General features: G+C 36.3%; 8 protein-coding genes across 15 annotated transcripts; 3 read left to right on the top strand and 5 right to left on the bottom strand.

The window, feature by feature from the left end:
• Positions 1-245: 245 nt before the first annotated feature.
• On the bottom strand, positions 246-1,800 carry AT5G16090 (RAD23 UV excision repair family protein; the record flags this gene model as incomplete). Its single annotated transcript, NM_121614.5, has 5 exons — positions 1,614-1,800; positions 1,179-1,340; positions 840-943; positions 451-529; positions 246-350 (listed from the first exon to the last, which is right to left on the bottom strand). The coding sequence occupies exons 1-5, from the start codon at positions 1,677-1,679 to the stop codon at positions 246-248; spliced, it is 516 nt and encodes a 171-aa protein (NP_197113.4). The 5' UTR covers positions 1,680-1,800.
• A 257-nt stretch (positions 1,801-2,057) lies between these two features.
• On the bottom strand, positions 2,058-4,373 carry AT5G16100 (RWP-RK domain protein; the record flags this gene model as incomplete). Of its 2 annotated transcripts, NM_001343436.1 has the most annotated exons (4): positions 2,058-2,361; positions 2,461-2,610; positions 3,033-3,502; positions 3,598-4,373. In NM_001343436.1, the coding sequence occupies 4 exons, from the start codon at positions 4,166-4,168 to the stop codon at positions 2,212-2,214; spliced, it is 1,341 nt and encodes a 446-aa protein (NP_001332733.1). The 2 variants fall into 2 exon arrangements, with proteins under 2 accessions (NP_001332733.1, NP_197114.2); NM_121615.2 differs by lacking the exons at positions 2,058-2,361; positions 2,461-2,610 and having other exon boundaries at positions 3,000-3,502; positions 3,598-4,168.
• Positions 4,374-4,970: 597 nt separating this feature from the next.
• AT5G16110 (uncharacterized protein) lies at positions 4,971-7,289 on the bottom strand. The gene is made up of 4 exons (NM_121616.3): positions 6,950-7,289; positions 6,241-6,419; positions 6,092-6,158; positions 4,971-5,940 (listed from the first exon to the last, which is right to left on the bottom strand). Exons 1-4 carry the CDS (start codon positions 7,115-7,117, stop codon positions 5,620-5,622), a joined length of 735 nt encoding a protein of 244 aa, NP_568326.2. The 5' UTR covers positions 7,118-7,289; the 3' UTR covers positions 4,971-5,619.
• A 2,632-nt stretch (positions 7,290-9,921) lies between these two features.
• AT5G16120 (alpha/beta-Hydrolases superfamily protein) lies at positions 9,922-12,527 on the top strand. Of its 4 annotated transcripts, none has more exons than NM_001343437.1 (9): positions 9,922-10,021; positions 10,450-10,637; positions 10,801-10,830; positions 10,930-11,056; positions 11,132-11,278; positions 11,372-11,502; positions 11,582-11,719; positions 11,808-11,906; positions 11,982-12,403. In NM_001343437.1, exons 2-9 carry the CDS (start codon positions 10,497-10,499, stop codon positions 12,222-12,224), a joined length of 1,056 nt encoding a protein of 351 aa, NP_001330024.1. In that variant the 5' UTR covers positions 9,922-10,021; positions 10,450-10,496; the 3' UTR covers positions 12,225-12,403. The 4 variants fall into 4 exon arrangements, with proteins under 4 accessions (NP_001330024.1, NP_568327.1, NP_001330025.1 ...); NM_001343438.1 differs by lacking the exon at positions 9,922-10,021 and adding an exon at positions 10,066-10,249 and having other exon boundaries at positions 11,982-12,527; NM_001125762.2 differs by lacking the exon at positions 9,922-10,021 and adding an exon at positions 10,082-10,275 and having other exon boundaries at positions 11,982-12,402.
• Positions 12,528-12,869: 342 nt separating this feature from the next.
• Positions 12,870-14,648, top strand: AT5G16130 (Ribosomal protein S7e family protein). The gene is made up of 6 exons (NM_121618.4): positions 12,870-12,988; positions 13,423-13,507; positions 13,583-13,656; positions 13,747-13,870; positions 13,969-14,151; positions 14,245-14,648. The coding sequence occupies exons 2-6, from the start codon at positions 13,433-13,435 to the stop codon at positions 14,359-14,361; spliced, it is 573 nt and encodes a 190-aa protein (NP_197117.1). The 5' UTR covers positions 12,870-12,988; positions 13,423-13,432; the 3' UTR covers positions 14,362-14,648.
• AT5G16140 (Peptidyl-tRNA hydrolase family protein) lies at positions 14,609-16,412 on the bottom strand. 2 transcript variants are annotated; one of them, NM_121619.4, is made up of 8 exons: positions 16,304-16,412; positions 15,775-15,989; positions 15,611-15,695; positions 15,460-15,527; positions 15,320-15,370; positions 15,171-15,244; positions 15,036-15,094; positions 14,609-14,950 (listed from the first exon to the last, which is right to left on the bottom strand). In NM_121619.4, exons 2-8 carry the CDS (start codon positions 15,964-15,966, stop codon positions 14,757-14,759), a joined length of 723 nt encoding a protein of 240 aa, NP_197118.1. In that variant the 5' UTR covers positions 15,967-15,989; positions 16,304-16,412; the 3' UTR covers positions 14,609-14,756. The 2 variants fall into 2 exon arrangements, with proteins under 2 accessions (NP_197118.1, NP_001078593.1); NM_001085124.3 differs by having other exon boundaries at positions 14,619-14,950; positions 15,775-16,309.
• A 512-nt stretch (positions 16,413-16,924) lies between these two features.
• On the top strand, positions 16,925-20,264 carry PGLCT (plastidic GLC translocator). Of its 3 annotated transcripts, none has more exons than NM_180497.2 (14): positions 16,925-17,102; positions 17,344-17,608; positions 17,752-17,866; positions 17,939-18,006; positions 18,119-18,251; positions 18,335-18,434; positions 18,535-18,647; positions 18,729-18,822; positions 18,897-19,050; positions 19,169-19,315; positions 19,391-19,464; positions 19,569-19,657; positions 19,741-19,855; positions 19,945-20,264. In NM_180497.2, the coding sequence occupies exons 2-14, from the start codon at positions 17,353-17,355 to the stop codon at positions 20,125-20,127; spliced, it is 1,641 nt and encodes a 546-aa protein (NP_850828.1). In that variant the 5' UTR covers positions 16,925-17,102; positions 17,344-17,352; the 3' UTR covers positions 20,128-20,264. The 3 variants fall into 3 exon arrangements, with proteins under 3 accessions (NP_850828.1, NP_568328.1, NP_974787.1); NM_121620.2 differs by having other exon boundaries at positions 17,006-17,102; positions 17,348-17,608; NM_203058.3 differs by having other exon boundaries at positions 17,079-17,608.
• Positions 20,144-21,092, bottom strand: AT5G16160 (uncharacterized protein). The gene is made up of 4 exons (NM_121621.4): positions 20,885-21,092; positions 20,622-20,685; positions 20,388-20,541; positions 20,144-20,304 (listed from the first exon to the last, which is right to left on the bottom strand). Exons 1-4 carry the CDS (start codon positions 21,023-21,025, stop codon positions 20,262-20,264), a joined length of 402 nt encoding a protein of 133 aa, NP_568329.1. The 5' UTR covers positions 21,026-21,092; the 3' UTR covers positions 20,144-20,261.
• Between the last annotated feature and the right edge of the window lie 65 nt (positions 21,093-21,157).

Below are 21,157 nucleotides of genomic sequence, written 5' to 3' on the forward strand. Positions count from 1 at the left end.
ATGAAAGCTGCAAAGCCTCAAACAAATATCTTGTAATGTTTTTTTATTGGAAATGATTATAGTGAGTTATATAAACTCATTTTTGTAACGAAAGGTAGGTACAATTACAAATCAATCACCCCAACTGTGTAAAACAGCAAAAAGTAACCATAACAAGACATTTGATTCTCCATAACATGTAACCACTTTAGGACCCCAAAAGAAAAGAAGAAAAACACTCAAGTTTGGTTTAGAGTGGGGTGCTATTAGTGGATGTGATCGAGAAGAAAATTTGCAGCCAACTGTTCGTTCTTGTTGCAAGCTAAGAACACCTCCAACACCACCCTTCTCTCGAATCCCATAGCTTCCAGCTGTTTTTTCCAACCAAACATATATGCACACAATCAATCAAAATTTCATTTACCAAAATAGAACTGAAATTATTAAAAGCTTTTACGAATAAAACAAAACCCTGTTGATTGCTTCATCATCCACAGCTGTGACTTGAAGTTGCAACAAATCCTCTTCAGGTTGTGCCAATTCGTTGTCACTGTGTATCATACCATAAAAAAAAATATCAAATAAGTTGAACAAAAGAAAGCTTAGTTTCTAATATATAATTTTATGCATTTTTACCCATATGTTCCTTCAATGTGCTCATGGAGGTGGAGTAATCTAGACCTATAGCGGTGGATATGCCTCTTACCATCGCCACGTTCCGGTCTACACGGTCTTGGTGTGAAGGAGGCCGTTCCGATTGATTGCGACTAAATCATATAACAAAAATCCGAAAACGTCAACCAAAAGCTATAGTTTATCTAAGTCTTCAAACCATAAATTAATGAGACCATCTTAATTACCGTTCAAAGGATTCCTTGTTTAGCACAGGTACGAAGCCAGCACTGTTGTGTCGAATCATCTGGAACAATGGCGGGTTTTGCTTCTCCATCTCCTCTAGACATCCCTGCAGCAAAACTCATCATTACCCAAAAACTCAACAAAACACTTTTAACTTCTTTGTTACAATCATTCATTAAACACAAAGTATAAACTATTAAGAAACAGACTGCATTCCAGAATCACAAAATGCAAAAGGTACCAGAAACTCAGCTTAAATGGTAAATAAAACAAGTCACAGTACTAGCCCCTAGATCACATATTAATAAGCTCAAACCTCCATAACCAAAACCCAAACGCACCTTGGTGATAATAATGGCAATAACACTTTTATCAAAAACTTTGTTCGCCTCCATTGTTGTTTCATCTCTAAGCTTTTCCCTTTTATGAATAAGTATTTGTTGTGCAGCAGGATATTCACTAGCTCCCATCACAGTCTCTATGTTCTTCTTCACTTCAGCAACCTAAGCAACAAACCATCAGCTCATGGAAACGAACAATCAAAAATTCACAGAAGAATAGACGTTCCAATCGAAAAGCAATACAAAAGAGACGAAACCATTCAAGAATCGTCAGCTTAAGAAAATATAGTAACGCCGCCCTAATAAATCACCCACACTAGCAAAACTTGCAGCTCAAGAAACGAATGATTAACAGAGAAAACCCTAATTACCGCCATATCAAAGAACCAGTGACCAAATAACTTCCTCATATACGATTCTTGAGATTTGCCTTACCGAATCGTTGGGTTTTACTTCGATCTCGAAGCGAATCCCCTTCAATGTTTTGACAATGATCTTCATCTTCTTGCACAATGCACACCAACGGAATATGATTCCAGTTCCCGAAACCGATTCTCCGGCAAGAATCTGTTCCGATCAATCGCCGCCGGTAACAAACTTCCGTGTAGAGAGAGATTAGAGAAGAGAAGAAGCGAGTAAAGAGAAATGAGAAGAAAACGGCAGAATTTATACGGTCCCTCAATAACTACAGTTAATAATCCAACTAAAATATGACACGTGTTTCGTACCTGAATTCTTGTAACCGTATTTCCCTGACGGCTGACTAGCGTCACTATTGGGCCTATATTTTCATTTCTAAGCCCATTATACCACAAGCTTCGTGCAACAATATGATCGAAAACAGAAGCAGAACAAAATAAAAGAGAAGAGTGAATGTGTTTTATTTGAATTTTTCAAGAATTTTATTGTTCTGCTGGAAACGTCAATAATTGTATACTAAAAAAATATAATTCAACTATTTGTGTATCAAAACGTAACAAACGATAAAATCTACGTAGTGTATCAAGTCTTTGGATTTTGAATGAAAAACAAATTACATATTTTTGAGTATGTCACTGCAAATTTTGTCTATTTGACGTTGTAGCCTCTCAATCTCAGCTTCAGTACGAGCCTTAACTTCACCATCCTTTGCCGTGAGTAACAAAGTCTTCAATGCCTCGATTTTTGCCTGGAGGCTTTTGATCTACAAATCAATTTAAAAAGATAATTTGTTAAACTACAGAGAAAGCTAAAACAAACTTTTAGAAAGTGAGACTTGTTTATAGTGTTTTGATTCAATTACTTTGCGGTGAGGCCACCGAGGAAGGCCTCCTTTCCGACAGATCTTTTTTAGAACTGTCACACACACTTTCATCTCCTTCGCCGCTTGTTCAATTGGGAGATCAAAAAGCTTACAAACATCCTTCAGTGTCATATTTTTAGTTCTTTCTCTCTGTTCTTGTCCTCGGCACATAGAAGATAAACCAAACACCGGAAATTAGTGCCTTCTCTAATAAAAACCTACAATGAAAATAATTTCTTGTAGCACAAGTCACATACTACAAATGAAATGCTAATCCTAATGCAGTCTTTGTCATCTTTGTTCTAGGAAGACTAGTGGTTGTAAGTCTACAATAAGATAATTTGAACTACTCTTTTCAAATCTTAACGTTCGGTCACTGTTCTCTATATAGTCAGATTACCAAAAGACTTTCTTATACCAAAACTACCATGTCAGCAACCCAAAATCAAAATATATCTATCACTCCCTCTATTTTTAAAAGAGTTCCTTATAGTGCAAGTAACGTGTAACCCTAACAGGTCATGTGTTGTTATTAGTGGCTATATATTAAATTGAGAAACTAGAGATATAACCTGTGCAGCAAGAGGTGTTTGTCGCTTTTCCCTTTGTTTCGGCAACCTGGTGGTGGGTTCCTCCCTTAGTTCAACATGTGGTGGAACTGGCTGAATATCTAGGGCTTCCTCAGGCGAAAGCAAAGACAGTGGAACATCGTGATCTTCGTTAGGCGAAAGCAAAGACAGTGGAACATCAGTGCTTGATGGTAATGTCAACATAGGTGGTGGCTGGTTAAAGATGGAGTTGGCACTCATTGCTTGATAAAAAGCAGCATTAGTGTCTTGCAAAAGTGATAAACCATTTGCTACTCTCTGGTAGCAATAATCTTCTATGAACTTTTTAACTTCCTCCATCGTTAAATGCTGCAGATGAAATATTAGAGGTTGACGTTGCATAGAATCAGGAGCCAACAGTTGAATCAAGAGAATAGCATGGCAAATGAAACCAATTCCTCCATAGATGTCAAGCTTACTCCTTTCCTCCCCTTCTATATAATCAAATAAAATATATAAGCGATCAATAATATTGCAACCAAAACATAATTTCAATAAATACAAAAATATCAATGATAGATATTTATACCCTTGAGATGGACTAATTCTCGAAGCAATCTGCAACAATTGCATGCGTGAACTCCATCAGAGATTGTCGTTGTAACCGGGACAGGCATTGTTGCTGAACCACCAATTTCAAAGTCTAGACCATTAGCACCACCAAAAACTCTAGTGCTCAATTCAAGTCGAGTACTATCACCAACAACGTTTTTACCATTATCATTACCAATCTCTCCTGGGACATCATTGTTGTCGTTATGTTCATCATTAGGTTGTTCGAACATATCCAAGGGGATGGTGAAACCGTCTTCAACGAAAGACAGTGTCTCGAACTCATCTTTGGAGTCGTAGTTACTGATCGAAAGATCGAGTTCATGAAACAAATGAGTTTCGTCCACGTCCGATGGTAATGTAGGTAACACAGACGGAGGCGTGTGTTCCGTGAAAGACATGTCCATTAAGTTTGGGTTTATGTCGGCCATTACATTAATTAGATCTTCGTCCGTAAAGGGCCCGAACCCATCAAATGGATCATTAATGTAGGGATCTTCATACCCATCGTCTTTAGGAGCGGATGATTTTGGATCATCACCCGCCATATCTGTTTATCACTCTTCTTCGAATTGCTTTCTCTCTCTTTTCTCAAGGATGAAACAAACAAACAAAAAGAAGAGGAGAAAGTCTCTCTCAAGCACAATGCGATATGCTTGAGAGTTGAAGAACAAAGCGTGAGGGAAGAGACTTGTTACGGTTCGATCGGCAAAGTTTTTGTAGTGAGAGGCGCGAGAGAGAGGGAGATAGAAGAGAGAAAGAGAAATTTTTGGCGGTTAATAATGGTCGTTATAGTAAGTTTGTGGCGGTTCATGGTCATTACAAGACAACGTAGTCAACATAGTTTTATCGTTAAGAAATCTATTACATTGTTAAGGAAATTTATTTCATTTTAATACCATATATATCTTGATGGTGTAGTTTATTATTAAATAGATTTATACAACATAAGTGATAGTGTAAATATATACAACATAAGTTCTTACAAAACTTTGTAAGAAGTACCATAGGTCGCAAGTTCGAAACATACATGGACCATTGACATAACTGATTTTTACGAGAAGCGAAAAAATGGAAGATGACTGGAACTTAGAATCGAAACATCTCTGTTAATTGGAAGAGACCTCATTTGTGTGGATCAAATGCAACTGTTTCATATTTCACATCAGATTCGAAATGTGTATGGTGTGGATAAACAAGGGATTCTCTTGGTGTTTGGAAATGCTGACCAACAAAACTATGCATTAGAAACAATAAGTTGATGGACGTGATACAAAGTATGCAAATATGATGGCCACCTACATGTTCTAAGATATTGCAATACGGTGGGGGTTCACGAGAATTGCAGATTTTTTGTACCCAACAACATATATTCACCATCACTTTGTATGTTCGAGTGGTTAACAAAGTTTAAAGTTTTGCCAGTTTTCTTGTAAGACATCATATATGATTGACTTTAGTTAAGAAGCATTGATATACAAAGGTGAGAGAGAACTTAGAAATCACCAAGAAAAATAAACATTACTATATACAATGGTGAATCTGAAAGAAGATAAATCCAAGTTGATTATCTATATTACAACGAGAAGATAGAAACCAGAGTTTTCTTCCCAAGAAAATTTTACAGCTTCTTCATCTTCTAATCTTCCCTCTTAGTTATATATGAAACAGTACTAAAGATCCGCCCGACCCAGAAAAACACCAAACGAATACATAGATTCGACTCTTCTTTTAAATACTGCATCTTTATATACAAACACTAACCTGAATAAAACAGTTAAACGGTGACCGGCGACGGTAACTGATCTTCATCTTCCTCCTTCCTCTTCCCTCTCTCTCTCTCTTAGGAGAAGATGAAAAACAAAAACATATTCATTTACTTTCAAAAATGGTAGTAGTAATAGTTGCAGCAGTAGTAATCAAATCCTCCTCTGTTAGGCATTGGCGAACGAACGATTCCGGAATCTCTATGTACACTTGTTTTTTTGTTGTTTGTCTACTAAGCCATGGCAGGGATGCTCGAGTTTTGACGGTCACGGTTCAAGCAATCAAATCCTTCTACTCTAACTGCAGGCGAGTTGAGTCCAAATTTCATTCTAACACAACCACGGGAAGACGACGATGATGAGGAAGAAGATGGAGATGGAAACCCGGTTGCCGAATATGGCTGAAGGAAAGGAGAGTTTGGTGAGATTGGATTGAGTTTCTCATCTCGAAAACGAGCATCTTGGGCTAATGGGTTCGCCGCTCTACTCGGTGGTGAACCGGGAAAATACGGTGGGGATGATGATAGTAACTGCCCTATTGTTCCATTATCCTCCTAAAGAGATCACAGCAAAGTATAATGAATCAGAATCTTCTGAAGCAGAGGCAGATCAAAGTACAAACTTGAGGTGTACAAAAGTTAATCAGAGAATATTGACTATCACAACATGTAGCCTGAAGTGATTCATGTAAGATCAAAAGCATACCTTTCTACGAATGATTTCCAAAAGCTCAGCACCAGCTTTAGAATCACACAAGTCGGCTGCAGCTTGACTACAGATAGCAAAACAGAGTTTTTATAAACACTTTTGTTTCTAATCACTGGAAAAACTTAAAGGAGGATGATTTAAATCACCTCATATGTAATCTAAGAGGACGAATAACGTTGTTGGCGAGTAAACCAACACGTCGAGGCTTAGGACAAACAACAAGATCCTTACGGTCAAATCCCATCATCTCCTCACGAGACATGAAGGCGTTCTGCTGAAGGTTGCAATGATTCATCTTTTTCACCTCTGATCCACAGAAGAACGCCTGAATTCAAATCAAATCAGATCAGATCCATCACAGAGCAAGAGATTTACTTTATAAGATCTGAGAAATTCTCTCAAGGAAAACGAAGAAAACAACGGATCTGAATTCAGAGTTTTTCCTCTTTGATTTATTAGCCAAATTCAACGAATCGCTTTGTGAGGAAGAAAAAGTAGATCATTCAAAGTTTTCAGAGAGATCGGCTATAAAAAGGATTTTTGAAAAAAACGGAAACCATTTTCGGATAAAGCCAACGATGAAGTTTGACCGTATGGCTAAGCCGAAACTCAGATCCGAGAAAATTCAAAATTCATACGAATTTTAAAAAAAATAGAACAACACAGAGAAGTTTTGACTCGAATTCAACCAAGACTCAAAAAACGATGGGAATTAAAAAAGCACAGATCTAACATCTATGAGAAATGATTGTGGATGAACAAAAGGTAAAGTAACTTCGATCTGTAAAATCCGCCATGAAAGGAACTTAAGAAACGAAGAAGAAGAAGAAGAAGGAGAATGAGAGAGAGATGTACCTGAGTAAAAATCTCCGGGAGAGGAGAGAGAGAGAACGATGACGGAGAAGATAGAAGAAAGAGAGAGAGAGAGAGAGAGAGAGAGAGAGGCGAAAAATCGTTAGAGGAAATGGGGATTTTATAAAAGGATGAGACCGAAGAAAGTGTGGGTGAGGTTGAAGACAACATGAAACGACGACGTTTCGTGGAATTGGGAATTTTTGCTTTAAAAACAAAATAGTATATCAAACTGGAAAGTTGCTTTTTCTCGGCGTCGTAATAGTGATATTTGTGGACAGCTTAATTTTCATGCATTTCTAATTTTTATAAGTAACTATCTTTCTCTTTATTCTATTGGTCAACATTACTAATGATTTTGTTTTCTCTTTTTAGTTTTTAACATCAGATATCATTCTCTTGTTTTCTCTTTTTTTGGTGTTTTTTTTTCTTTTTTCCTCTAACATAAGATATCATTCCTTAGTTGATAATTTCACATAATTATTGTTTTTGTTTGGTAAAAAATCTAATTAATTGCACCTATATAATTGTATACTAAAAAATACATAGAATTAAAAAGAATAAGTTTGACAAAAAAAAAACGAATAACAAAGAATATATATTTTCCTATAATATTGATTGGAGCCATGAAAATATTTACTTATAACGTACCAAACAAATATACATATATATCTTTGTTATTACCATTCCTTATATTACTTACTATAGGTTAACAAGCCTACATTCACATGGGTATCTAGGGTTTACTTTGTTACTCTATTATTTTTTTCTAGTAGATCCTAATTTTTTTTAGATTCTATTTTTATTTATTTGTCTTTAATTTGTTAAAAGTATATTAAAAACGCATGCTTGTGTGGCGCTCTCATTAGTGAAGTTTGACATTTTGACCAGAACTGTCTACCGGCTCCGATGTTTTCTTTATTCATTTGAGAAACATAAATTTGCTGGCTTCCATAGAAACGTGTCCACGTAAGCAAATAGTTATACTATCATAGTTGACTAATTGTATTATCGGAATGGCATCATTGTTTTTAATTTTAACGTTACATTTCCAGTGAATGCTAACTCGCTTAGGAGATAATTTTAAAGATTAGAGATTTTCGCTATCTAAAACAAGATTTGATCTAACTGTGTATTTTCATTGATTTATCAATAAATATTGTGAACTTGTATGTTCTACACACAAACACAATAAATCATGAGAAACCCTAAACTATGCACTCGTTACATGTGACTCTTTATTTGTTCATGCCATGTCCTCTTTCTCGATAAAACCTTCTGATCTCTCTTTCTCTTTTCACCGAAGAAGCTCATAAGTGGTGGCATACCTTGTGAATGTCTTTTCTAACTCGATGCAACTTTTTATTTGTTTTCCATTTTACTTAGTTGTTGACCGAATTTCTTGTTTAAAATACTGAGATATCGTTCATTTTTTTCTGAAACCACTACGTTAGGACTTTGTCTATCACTGGAAAAACTTTGCCCTCTAATAGAACCCCAACATATTCTACTATCTAACCTTTTCCGTATCGGGGTCTAACTAGAATTGATGTCTATTTAGAAAGACGTATGAAATAAACCCATAAATAGAAAAAGTTAAGCAAATAAGTCACAAAAGATAAAATATTTGCCAAACGGATGGAGAACAAAAGAAAACTATAAGCCTGTAATTGTGGAGAAAATGTTGAAAATTAAGATGCTGTAATAGTGGAGAGAGAGAGATGTTTTGTTTGTTTTAGGGAAAGAAGGGACAGTGGGAGAGACATGCGAGCCATTTACGCATTGAACAAAGGAAGAATAAAGCCAATTGCATTGTTTTAAAATTCTAGTATAGCTGATTAATACTTCTTTTCCAGAAATAAAGATAAGGACATATACCGTGTGGTGGGGTTAGATTATAAAATTCAAACTTAAATCAGTAGTTGAATCTTAAATACGTTTGATATCTGTCAGGAGTTTCGTTAACTACTTACGTACCAACAGTGCCGTAAACAACTAGCTACCTTGTAGACACCAAGAAACTTTTATTATACATGCGTTATAGACACCAAGATACGTTTGTTTTAGTTTTACGACTTTAAGGTTTGGTTTAATCCTAAAAACAAAGTAAATCCTTTTTTATATTAAGAACTTTTTGACAAACTATAAATTGTATAAATCTGTGAAATAATGATATTTTATATAATTTATGATTACATGAAATTACATATTTTATTGACAAAAGTTATTGGTTTTTCTTTCTTTTTATTTACGTAAAACTTATTAAGTAATTAAACAATTGATCAGTTGAGAAAACGAAATAAGCTACTTTATGTTTAAGTTAATAGGTTAATCCTTCACATCGTTTGTCAATTGCCATTATAAGTTACGAAAATTAAGTTAATCTTTCAAAGGTAATTTTCAAATGGATATAATATATGATAAATCATTTTTTACCTTTTTCATGTATCACTCACAAGTATGGTCATATCATTCTTTTGTATCAACCCTATTTGATGTGGTTTTATAATTTATACTTGGAAGCATTCAAATTGTCTGGAAAACACCAAACAAAAATGTAAAGGCCGATCTATATTCTTACATCAACAGTTGAATTGATGTGGTTTATAATTTACCTTTGGAACCATTCATTTTGTTTTTTTCAGAAAATTTCGAGAACCAAAATATCGAAGAAGGTTTTTGATATAAAATCCATTAAAACTTTAATTTTGCCGATGATTCTTCTGATGTTTGTATTATTATTTTTAATTTTCAAATAATTCACGAAGACTATTTAAAAATATGAAAACCTAGTTTGTTGAATCTACCCATATAAAAAAAAAAAAAAAGATCAGGAGGTTTCCTTGCTAACTCCTCACCTAAATGCACGTGACCTGACTCATCATGTACACGTGGCATCGCATTAATGGATTGTCGTCTATCTAACGACACAGACTCGTTAGCATATCGTCACAGAATCATTTTGAGGATCCAATCTCAAGCTTTCAGACCCGACAGCATTGTTCACACGATGAAAGCATTACTCAAAGACAAAGAGAAGACAAAGAACTCTCATTTGATCTTAATCATAATTGCGTAATTCTAATGATTTCTAATACTAGTACATTATTATTTTCTTCCACACTTTCATTTCATGTATTCTTATCTTTATCAAAAACAAACAAAAAGTTGGAAAATAACAATTTTGTTGGTTTTTTTCTTATAATACTTAAAAAAAAAAAAAAACTGAATGATTCTTTTTAGAATTTTTGTTTATGGCTCTGAGATCAGCAACAAAGCTTACGCTTTTCAGTCCTTTACACGGTAGCACTAGTCACTAATTATGATTCGTAATTATCCATATTCATTTTTTTCAAACTTGAGATTTATTTTTCAGTGGAAAAATAAAAAGTTGTTATCTTTAAGAATAACAATAAAAAAAGATTTTTTTAGAAGATAAAATTTTGGTGTTGCGTGGATCAATTTGATTGATCTGCAAAAGGGACAATCTTTGTTTATCTTAGGGTTTGTAGATAAAGGAAGAAGATCGTTGTGGCAAAGAAGGAAATCGATGGCTCCGACGGCGACGCTGGACAACAATGAGGAGCTCCGGCGACTCAGGGAGGTTAATATTGACGAAGCTCCGGGGCGTCGTCGTGTTCGTGATTCCTTGAAAGATATTCAGCTTAATCTCGATCATATCCTCTTCAAGGTAACGAAAATAAACGAAATTGAATATCTTCGTGTGAATTTTTGACCAATTTGAAGTGGGTATTAGAAAGGTTGACACTTTGGACCACTCTGCTTCAGCTTTGTTTGAGATTTTGTGGTGTTTTTTAATTGAATGTGTTGTTGTTTTTTTGGTGATGTTGCAGACACCAGAAAATGGGATTAAGACAAAGGAGGTATAAAAGAGAAGGATTTGTTTTGTTGATTCATTTGTTCATGAATCAAAGTTAGAAGAAACAACTTTTTTTTTTGGTGTTGATGTATGATTTGTGTAGTCTTTTGAGGTGAATTCGAGAGGAGTTGAGATTTTCTCTAAAAGCTGGCTTCCTGAAGCTTCTAAGCCTAGAGCTTTGGTTTGTTTCTGCCATGGTTATGGAGATACTTGCACATTTTTCTTCGAAGGCATGTTTCTTTCCTTATAAGGTTTCTTTATGAAGATGAGACTTGTTTAGTTGCTCATTAGCTTGATTGTTGCAGGAATTGCAAGGAGATTGGCATTGTCTGGATATGGAGTTTTCGCTATGGATTATCCGGGATTCGGCTTATCAGAGGGCTTGCATGGTTATATCCCTAGCTTTGATCTCCTTGTTCAAGATGTTATTGAGCATTACTCCAACATTAAAGGTAAAAACTTTAAATCACATCGAGTGACACGAAAGGGTAAACTTAAAGTTCATGTTTTAGGTACCGATAGATTCTGAATCACTTTGGTTGCAGCGAATCCTGAGTTTAGTTCTCTACCGAGCTTTCTCTTTGGACAGTCAATGGGTGGAGCTGTGTCACTCAAAATACATCTCAAACAACCAAATGCGTGGGCCGGCGCAGTCTTGTTAGCACCAATGTGCAAAGTAAAGACTTGTTTTTCCTTGTTATTAATCTCTGGGATTACTAATCATAACATTAACATGAGATATCTATTCGTTCTAGATTGCAGATGATTTGGTTCCACCACCTGTATTGAAACAGATTTTGATCGGTCTAGCTAATGTTCTACCAAAACACAAGTTGGTTCCACAAAAGGATTTAGCAGAAGCAGGGTTTAGAGATATCAGGAAGAGGGATATGGTAAAAACAAACAAAGCAGATTTTGAGGAACGTATCGCCTTTTCTTCTTGCGATTTCCTTACTTAAGCCACCTGTTTAATATATGCAGACACCATACAACATGATTTGTTACAGCGGCAAACCACGGCTACGGACTGCAGTAGAAATGCTTCGAACAACTCAGGACATTGAAAAACAATTGCAGGAGGTAAAACGTATGAGAAAACTTGGAAGAATCAAAGCAGAATCAGAATAATAACATTCTTTGGTTTCATCTTTGCAGGTATCTTTGCCGATATTGATTCTACATGGAGAAGCTGATACAGTGACAGATCCTTCAGTGAGCAGAGAGTTGTACGAGAAAGCCAAAAGTCCAGACAAGAAGATAGTTTTGTATGAAAATGCTTATCATTCTCTGCTCGAAGGCGAACCAGACGACATGATTCTCCGTGTCTTGTCCGATATTATCTCGTGGCTCAATGACCATAGCTTGCAAGCTGAGGGATCATCTGTTACTACTATGTAGAGATTATGAACTCATTTGTTTCGTTTTTAGGTTCTCATTTACCTAGTGAAGAGTATTTCTCAACGAATAAGCAAATAAATGGTCATTGTTTGCGATCAAGTTTACAGGATTGTTCCTTTTGAGGAGCAGAGAATTGTTTAACTTCGCAACTATATCTGCAAGTAGGATGTAAATTCGTGTCAAATAAATTATTTTCTTTTGAATAATTTGCAAATTTAGTGTCATCTTCTATGCTTGGATAAGTTATGACTTATGAGACGTCAGTGAAAGCAAAGATAGTATTGTATATATATTTTTTTTTATCAGAAAGAAAGATAGTATTGTAGTCGGAAAAAAACTTAGCGAAAGTTAAACATCCATATATCACACACTAATTCTATAACATTGACCAAGAAAGTAATATGTATAAATAAAATTAATAACCAAAATTGAAGTTATATATTTTGTTAGTAGAATAAAAATATTTTGTTTCCACGAACTCATATCTGATTTAATTTTAGCCTTTTAGGTGCATTAAGCATTTTTCAAACTAATGTTGGGTTCGTGGAAACGAGTTTGTAAATACATGGGCTTACGGGCTTTAAGAACCTTTTAACGGCCCATATTTGGTCACATTCGAAACAAGGCTACCTTGAAACCCTAATCATCGAACATTAAAACCTGATTTTACTGAAACTGTGCTGCGAAGGAGAAGCCGCAAACCATTTTTTGTCAATCTAGGGTTCTTCTTCGTACTTGCAGATTTCGCCTCCGTTTTCACTACGGTTAGTCGCAAATAGTTGATATTCCTCATACTCTCTTGTCCGTAGTTTTATGTTGAGTGGAAATGCTGATGTTTTGTCTGAAATCTTGTAGCTCACTTTAGGTGTAAGATTTTAGCTCTTGTGATTGGTCTAATTCTGGGTTTTGGTCTTTAAGAGAAGGATACTCTAGTTCAGTTTAAGCCACTATTAAGTAATGTAGCAATGTCGATTTAAGAACTCGAAACTTGCTCCAGAGTATTATTGCATAGAACTAGAAAGCTGTGTTTTTTTTTTCTTGATCCAAAAAGCCTTAACTTTGGTTATGAAACTTACTGGAAACTGTTACTCGTCGGTTTGTGATAATAATTTTTCTTAATGTTAATCCTGGATTTTAATGGTAGCAAGTTCTTATGCCTAATGTTATCACTGATTCCATTTTTTTTGTTTCCTTTAAGATCTGTGAAGATGTTCTCCGCTCAGAACAAGATCAAGAAGGACAAGAATGCTGAGCCAACAGAATGCGAGGAGCAAGTTGCTCAGGTACTAACATCAACTTTGATGTCTTTGTCTTTAAATTATTCTTCATCATGAATAACTTGGAATTTTCTTTCTCAGGCTTTGTTTGATTTGGAGAACACTAACCAGGAGTTGAAAAGCGAGTTGAAAGATCTCTACATCAACCAAGCTGTGTATGTTGCTGCGTTTTGTTTTTTCCCCGTTTCACTCCATGGTTGCATTACCTTTCTCGAAGGGAAACTAATTTGATTTTGTCATTGCAGTCACATGGATATCTCTGGAAACCGCAAAGCTGTTGTGATTTACGTTCCATTCAGATTGAGGAAAGCTTTCCGCAAGATTCATCCCCGTCTCGTCAGAGAGCTTGAGAAGAAGTTCAGTGGAAAGGTAATTTTATAACATTGCTCTGTCTTTAGTAAATGCCTAAACAATAGTTGTACTATCTCTCTTACACACTCTGCCATTCTTTTTCATTTTCTTCACAGGATGTTATCTTTGTTACCACAAGAAGGATCATGCGTCCCCCCAAGAAGGGTGCTGCTGTTCAGAGGCCACGTAACAGAACTCTTACCTCAGTTCATGAAGCTATGCTTGAAGATGTTGCTTTCCCCGCTGAGATTGTTGGAAAGCGTACTCGCTACCGTCTTGATGGTTCCAAGATCATGAAGGTATCGTATCATTTACTATGAGAATATACTCAGATATTGATACGAATGATATTGAGCTTACCTTTACATTCTGTTTTGACTACCATGTCACAGGTCTTTTTGGATGCCAAGGAAAAGAACAACACAGAGTACAAGCTCGAGACTATGGTCGGTGTGTACCGTAAACTTACTGGCAAAGATGTTGTTTTTGAGTACCCAGTCGAAGCTTGAAAGAAGATGATGAAGAACCATCAGGATAGTGAAAGAGAGCTTTTGTTTATGTTTTGTGGTATTTAGGATGAAGGAAACTCTCTTGATTCAGTTCCTTGTTCACAATCTTTAATGTTCTATTTACAATGACTACTTTTTGTGTTTTTCAATTTTGAAACCTCTATGATTTCAGATTCGTTCTCAAATTTCAACTGCAACACATTGAGAAGAATCTATAGGTCGATGATGAAGCCCCTTCTTAGTGAAACTGAGTATTATTGGGATAGTTTCTCGAGACTGAATTATATTAATCTAAGAAACTTCATACACTTCGTAACGAAAGAGTGTCTCTTGAGACGATAAAATGAAAGTGCTAAACCAATCTCTACATGGTTGCTTTTATTGCAAATCGGAGTCTATACTTTATGGAATTTATATTTCTGCACAAGATTAAATCTCGAAATTCCTTGATTGAAGCCATTAAGCACAAGAGTCTTCACTGCTTCACTTCCTTGCTCGAGTGCTTCCTCGATCTGTTTCTGTTCCAATGGACTAAACTTCTGAAGAAGAAAAGCTTTCATATCCATGTTTCCAGGTGGTTTACCAATGCCTGACAATCGACAAAAAACATAAGAGATTGAGAGAGAAACAAAGAATAGTCTCGCTTTGAAACCTGAATCAAACCAAAACCGTACCTATGCTTAAACGAGGAAAGTTTCGACGACCATCCAAATGCCCCATTACACTCTTCACTCTGTAACAGATATAAAAGGTGACATCAGTTAATATATCATAGAACACATTTAGATGTTCAAGAGGTATATTCATACCCGTTGTGATAGCCTTGACCTCCTTTCGGTTGAAGTCTCAAAACCCCATTTGGTAAAGCCATCTCATCGTAAATCTAGTAGAGAGAAACAAAAGTGTTCATATGGAACATAGTTCTGGATTCAAGGGATGCTTAAGTCAGTGACTTTACCATTAAAATGTGGCGCAATGGTACTCGATAGTGTGAAGCTAGAGATCCAACCTTTAAAACGACAACAGAACAGTTTCAGGTATGATGATTATTTGATCACGCAGCTGATCTTTGCAAAGTTATGAACAGAAAATACAAACCGATTCGCCGCTGAAGTTCATATAAGTCTGAGGTTTAGCCAACAAGATAGGTACATCTTCAATAGCACCTGTACTGATTCATACATAGAACCAAAAAGTCATCAGTTTTATTATTCTTCAAACCAAAGAACCAAAGCAAGAGAAGTAGAACCTATTCCGATTAGAGCTTTGGACTGTATAGTGTTCATCAACACCCCTTCTTTTCTAGCCAACACATCGATCATCTCGAAACCAACCTGAAAACAACACAAAGTTGTAGCATTGCCAAGATCAAATCCAGCAATTAAGTAAAAGAAAAAGATTGTGTATCATTACATTGTGTCTTGTTCCATGATACTTGTTTCCTGGATTGCCCAACCCAACGATAAGCCAAGGAGTGTACTCTACTTTGAATCTATCATCCTCACCACCAGAAGTAGATGAACAAACCCGAAACCTCTGTTTCCGGAAAACTGGCTTTTGCGTTTGAAAATGGTAAACACTTGGTGTATACGTTGGGCACAACATGGAACTGTTGTTGATTCAAAGACCTATTGAAATTGAAATGACTAGAAACTTTGAGATTCAATACTTGGAATATACATAAAGATAAAAGCTTTTCAGGATATAATGAAATTCGAAATCATATAACAACTGAGAATCAAAACTTAATGAAACCCATTAACAGAGATACAGCGCAGATAAAAAATAATTGAAGTGTAATCGAACAGAGGACTCAGCAAAATTTCTGGAGAATCAGAGATTAGCAATGAGCTACAAGGATTACACAAAAATGTATTTGTGGTTTATATTATGTTATAAATTTTCAGTAGAAGAAGGATAAGTGAGAAGGAAAATAGCTTACCTCTTCTTCTTCAGGATTTTTCGAAACAATTTCGGAATTTTCTTTTGCGAAGACGTTGGAACGAGATAGAAGTAGAACGATGAAATACTGAGACGAAGATGTTAGAAATTGGTCCCGTTTTGTATTAATGGGCTTACTAATATTAGCCCACAAAAATGATGGGTTAAATAATAGTGGCCCAAGTTACTATGATTTTTATACGTCACCGTTACTATGCTCAATGGCGGCACGTGAGTACTATTGAATAACACGTGCGGCTATATACGTCATCCAAAATCTAATCCAGAAAATCCAACGTTGCCAAATCGCCAATCCTGCGGCTCTTACGTAACTCTTTTACTTCTTTTTTTCTTACCCTTTTATCGACTAATTTATGTCGAATAATAATTGTAAATAATTTTCTCAATTTATAAACTCAAAAAAATTTCCTAATTAGTCCCGCCACTTAGTTCGATTTAGTTGATACTGGTTGATTTATTCAAATTTCCTAGCAAATATTACAAAATTACCAATCCAAAATTGAAAGTTGCATCACATGCATTAAATTTCATGATTTCTTTAAAATAAGAAATGAAAATACTCTATTTTCCGTATGGTTTTGGATAAATATGAATTATTACACAAAAATCCAAAACTAATAAGGAAACAAAATTGCATTATTTATTTTTTGGTGCGTTTTAATTTTTTTTTTTAAACGACAATAAGCTCCACAGTGAGTTCTTCTCAGCAATCACAATCTATCTGGTTTAAGCCCTCACTATCCTCTCTCTCAAATCGCGGAGTCTCCGAAGTTTCTCTGGTAATTTTCAAATCTGAAGTTTTGCTTTGGATATCACGATTTTTGTTAATCAGCCGCGATCGAGAAGAGCGTTTTTACTCTCTCGTTCGCATCAATGCAACATATTTCCCAATTTCGTGATGTTGCGTCTTCATCGTTCCTTACTTCTCTCTTTTTGAGTTCTGTTTGGTATAAATGCGATCCTTTTTTTTCCTTCCTTGCCTAATATTTCTCGTTTCCTTGCAATTACGGTTATAAAAAGTCAGACAAAATGCAGTCGTCAACGTATGCGGTTAAAGGAAACGCTGCGTTTGCGTTTCAGAGACGGACCTTCTCTTCTGACAGATCGACGACTTCTACCGGAATTCGCTTCGCTGGTTATAAGAGCTTAGCCACCACCGGGCCACTCTACTGTTCTGGTTCTGAAGCCATGGGAGCGACGCTTGCTCGTGCTGATAACGGGATCCAGAGCGTTATGAGTTTCTCTTCTGTCAAAGCTCGATCGGTCAGAGCTCAAGCCTCATCTGGTTCGTCTCTTCTAATGCTCTTCTATCTTTGTCTATCATTAGATTCTGTGATTGCTTACAAGTTCTTAAATACAATTTGAAGAATCTAATGTATAGTTTGGGATTTGGACTAATCATCTGATGGTTTGAGGAATGAAATGTAGATGGAGATGAAGAAGAAGCTATACCTCTGAGATCTGAAGGGAAAAGCTCTGGAACAGTTTTGCCTTTTGTTGGTGTTGCTTGTCTTGGTGCTATACTCTTTGGTTATCATCTCGGGTATGACTAAATACTACACTGTTTTTATCTTGGTGTGATCATGGATGATGATGTTCTATTGGACTGAATCAGGGTGGTTAATGGTGCTCTTGAATATCTTGCTAAGGATCTTGGGATCGCCGAAAATACTGTTTTGCAAGGCAAGTATATGATGATCCACTTCTTTACTCCTCCTGTCAACGGTAAAATGATTCGTGTTTTGATTAGTAGCCAAACTCATAATTGGTATTCTCTATGATTGGTGTTGAGCAGGATGGATTGTTAGTTCTCTGCTTGCTGGTGCTACGGTAGGTTCATTCACTGGAGGTGCATTAGCTGACAAATTTGGACGAACAAGAACTTTTCAATTGGATGCTATCCCGCTTGCCATTGGAGCTTTCTTATGGTAAATTTTCAAGCACTAAGCCATACCTATTGGTGAGACGTTAATTGATTTCTTAACGCATTGGTTCTTTTTTTATTGATTAGTGCAACAGCTCAGAGTGTGCAGACTATGATTGTGGGACGTCTGCTCGCTGGAATTGGAATTGGAATCTCATCAGCGATTGTACCACTTTACATATCTGAGGTTGTTTAAATACTGATTTTCATTATTTTTGCACTTTTAGCATAAGATGTTAGATTTGTTTATATGTTATGTCTCTGAAGCGTTTGATGATGGTTGTCAGATATCACCAACTGAAATCCGTGGAGCACTCGGATCTGTGAACCAGTTGTTCATCTGTATAGGAATACTTGCAGCCTTGATAGCTGGATTACCCCTTGCAGCAAACCCTCTATGGTATGTAACATCCCTTTTTTATTCATCATCTTTTATTTTGGGTTGCATACTGTGATAAGTTTTGATATCGTGGTCTTCTAGGTGGAGGACGATGTTTGGTGTTGCAGTTATCCCTTCCGTTCTATTGGCCATAGGAATGGCTTTTTCTCCAGAAAGCCCAAGGTGGCTCGTTCAGGTACTCTCAAGGAACAGATCTCAACACTTAAAATGAGATCAATTTTTGACAAGTCAAGGAAATCAATTTTGCAGCAAGGAAAAGTCTCTGAAGCTGAAAAGGCGATCAAAACTTTGTATGGTAAAGAAAGAGTGGTTGAACTAGTTCGCGACTTATCAGCCTCTGGCCAAGGTTCTTCTGAGCCGGAGGCAGGATGGTTTGATCTATTCAGCAGCCGCTACTGGAAAGGTATAGCAAGACTTGGTGGAGATACATTGTTTAGTTTGTAATAAAAGCTGACGGATTCCTTTCAAAGGTCATATCGGATTGATCAATTTACATAGTTTCTTGTCTGTTCTTGTTGTAGTTGTAAGCGTAGGTGCGGCTCTCTTCTTGTTTCAACAGTTAGCCGGGATAAACGCAGTTGTGTATTACTCCACATCGGTATTCCGTAGTGCGGGAATCCAATCAGATGTTGCAGCCAGTGCTCTCGTTGGAGCATCAAATGTCTTTGGTTCGTTTCCCCGTTATGTTCTCATTAAATTCCAAAAATAACCAAAAAAATAACACGATAAAAATCTGGTCGCAGGCACTGCTGTTGCTTCATCGTTGATGGATAAAATGGGAAGGAAAAGTCTTTTACTGACAAGCTTTGGTGGAATGGTACATGTTTTTATTAAAATTCTTAGCCATATTCGAAAATCTCAACCCTCATTAGTATTACCACAACAGGACTAACTTGGATTTTATGGTTTTGTATTGAAAAGGCTTTGTCAATGCTGTTACTCTCCTTGTCCTTCACATGGAAGGCTCTTGCTGCCTATTCTGGAACCCTTGCCGTTGTTGGAACTGTTCTGTAAGTCAATCTCCTCTTAACACTTCCTTATAGTCTCTCTGTATAGGACTTGACTGACTCTTATGCTCGGTTGTTTAAATCAGATATGTCCTGTCATTCTCACTTGGTGCTGGCCCGGTACCGGCTCTTCTTCTTCCAGAGATATTTGCATCCCGAATCAGAGCAAAAGCCGTCGCTCTTTCTCTCGGCATGCACTGGGTATATACATATATCTATAGGTTTTATGGGTTCAGAACAGAGTTTCTTCTCTCTGTTTCTAATGTTTTGTTTCTCTTTTGCCCTAACAGATATCAAACTTTGTGATCGGACTATACTTCTTAAGCGTTGTGACTAAATTCGGAATCAGCAGTGTCTACTTGGGTTTTGCTGGAGTCTGCGTCCTTGCGGTCCTCTACATTGCAGGAAACGTCGTCGAGACTAAAGGTCGATCACTGGAGGAAATAGAGCTTGCTCTTACATCTGGAGCTTGAAATTAAACAAAAGAAATCAGCAGAACAAAAACCAGTTTGTTTCATCATTTAGTTTGTGAGTCTTTCTCTAATCTGCTACTCTTAAATTGTACAATGGACGACGTTATCAATAACGAGAAATCTTTTCATGACCACTACATGTTGGCTTTCCTTTCCCACCTCTCCCTGGTATCTAGCCTGTTTCAAAACAAAAAAAGCATGGCATTAGCACGGTTTTCTCAATATGAAAAAGAATTCTAAAATTAGCGAAATAAGCTCACCCCCAAAACAGTTTTTGTGGCTTCTTCGGTACTGTGACTACTGTCTTGTTATGATTCTGTTCTTCTAAGGTAGAAGAAGAAGAAGAAGTTGGTTCTTTCAACTTTTTAGAGCTTTCGCCATCTTCGATCGCTTTACTCTGAGAATTCTTGCTCGCTGCATTTCAGTGTAGAGCTTTTAGTCTAGTGAATATGAACTGAGAATTCTCAAAAAAAGAGAGCTAAATATATATATACCTTTAGGTTTCTTCTTATGAATCTTTGCATTAGCTTTTATTTGCATACGTCTCTTGTGTAGCTCCTGTAATCTCAACACAACCAAAATGGCTTCAAATTCAAATTGCTATGTACATAGTAATTCGGTTGAAAGAAAAAAAAAAAAAACTGGATTGAACAGTTGATAGAAATTCGAATCAAGATGATTATACGAAGTCGTGCTTACAATCTCATTGGGATATCTGAAGATCAGAAACATTAAAAGTCGAGGCAAAGAATCTGACCTGTAATTTGGAAATTTGTTTCTGGGTGAGGTTGGATCGATTAAAATTGGGTTGAAGAGATAGTGTTGAAGCTAATAGAGCTTCTTTTCGATTCTCCTCTGCTTCTCTGTCAATTTCCTCGTTTGTCCTCGTCGTCGCCATGGCTTCTCCGTCGGCAACTTTGAGAATGTTAAGAAACCGACGTCGGAAACTTTCCTTTCCTTTTTGTTGGGGGATTAAATACCGAAATTACCCTAAAATATTATGCTAGTTTAACTAACTACCCGAATGTTT

The sequence above is a fragment of the Arabidopsis thaliana genome, chromosome 5 (assembly GCF_000001735.4).
Source record: "Arabidopsis thaliana chromosome 5, partial sequence".
In the NCBI taxonomy this organism is placed as follows: domain Eukaryota; kingdom Viridiplantae; phylum Streptophyta; class Magnoliopsida; order Brassicales; family Brassicaceae; genus Arabidopsis; species Arabidopsis thaliana.

Coding starts and splice junctions, on each gene's coding strand:
- AT5G16130 (NM_121618.4), top strand. CDS start 13,433: ATGTTCTCCGCTCAGAACAAGATCAAGAAGGACAAGAATGCTGAGCCA. Junction 13,508..13,582: donor GCGAGGAGCAAGTTGCTCAG/GTACTAACATCA, acceptor TTTCTTTCTCAG/GCTTTGTTTGATTTGGAGAA. Junction 13,871..13,968: donor AGAAGAAGTTCAGTGGAAAG/GTAATTTTATAA, acceptor TTTTCTTCACAG/GATGTTATCTTTGTTACCAC.
- AT5G16120 (NM_001343438.1), top strand. CDS start 10,201: ATGGCTCTGAGATCAGCAACAAAGCTTACGCTTTTCAGTCCTTTACAC. Junction 10,638..10,800: donor TCGATCATATCCTCTTCAAG/GTAACGAAAATA, acceptor GTGATGTTGCAG/ACACCAGAAAATGGGATTAA. Junction 11,907..11,981: donor TTGAAAAACAATTGCAGGAG/GTAAAACGTATG, acceptor TCATCTTTGCAG/GTATCTTTGCCGATATTGAT.
- AT5G16140 (NM_121619.4), bottom strand. CDS start 15,966: ATGTTGTGCCCAACGTATACACCAAGTGTTTACCATTTTCAAACGCAA. Junction 15,371..15,459: donor TGAACTTCAGCGGCGAATCG/GTTTGTATTTTC, acceptor GTCGTTTTAAAG/GTTGGATCTCTAGCTTCACA. Junction 15,245..15,319: donor CATTGCGCCACATTTTAATG/GTAAAGTCACTG, acceptor TCTCTCTACTAG/ATTTACGATGAGATGGCTTT.
- AT5G16160 (NM_121621.4), bottom strand. CDS start 21,025: ATGGCGACGACGAGGACAAACGAGGAAATTGACAGAGAAGCAGAGGAG. Junction 20,542..20,621: donor TCATAAGAAGAAACCTAAAG/GTATATATATAT, acceptor ACTGAAATGCAG/CGAGCAAGAATTCTCAGAGT. Junction 20,305..20,387: donor CCACAAAAACTGTTTTGGGG/GTGAGCTTATTT, acceptor GTTTTGAAACAG/GCTAGATACCAGGGAGAGGT.
- PGLCT (NM_180497.2), top strand. CDS start 17,353: ATGCAGTCGTCAACGTATGCGGTTAAAGGAAACGCTGCGTTTGCGTTT. Junction 19,658..19,740: donor GCCGTTGTTGGAACTGTTCT/GTAAGTCAATCT, acceptor TGTTTAAATCAG/ATATGTCCTGTCATTCTCAC. Junction 19,856..19,944: donor TTTCTCTCGGCATGCACTGG/GTATATACATAT, acceptor TTGCCCTAACAG/ATATCAAACTTTGTGATCGG.
- AT5G16110 (NM_121616.3), bottom strand. CDS start 7,117: ATGTTGTCTTCAACCTCACCCACACTTTCTTCGGTCTCATCCTTTTAT. Junction 6,420..6,949: donor TCCCGGAGATTTTTACTCAG/GTACATCTCTCT, acceptor ATTTGAATTCAG/GCGTTCTTCTGTGGATCAGA. Junction 5,941..6,091: donor TGGAAATCATTCGTAGAAAG/GTATGCTTTTGA, acceptor TGATCTCTTTAG/GAGGATAATGGAACAATAGG.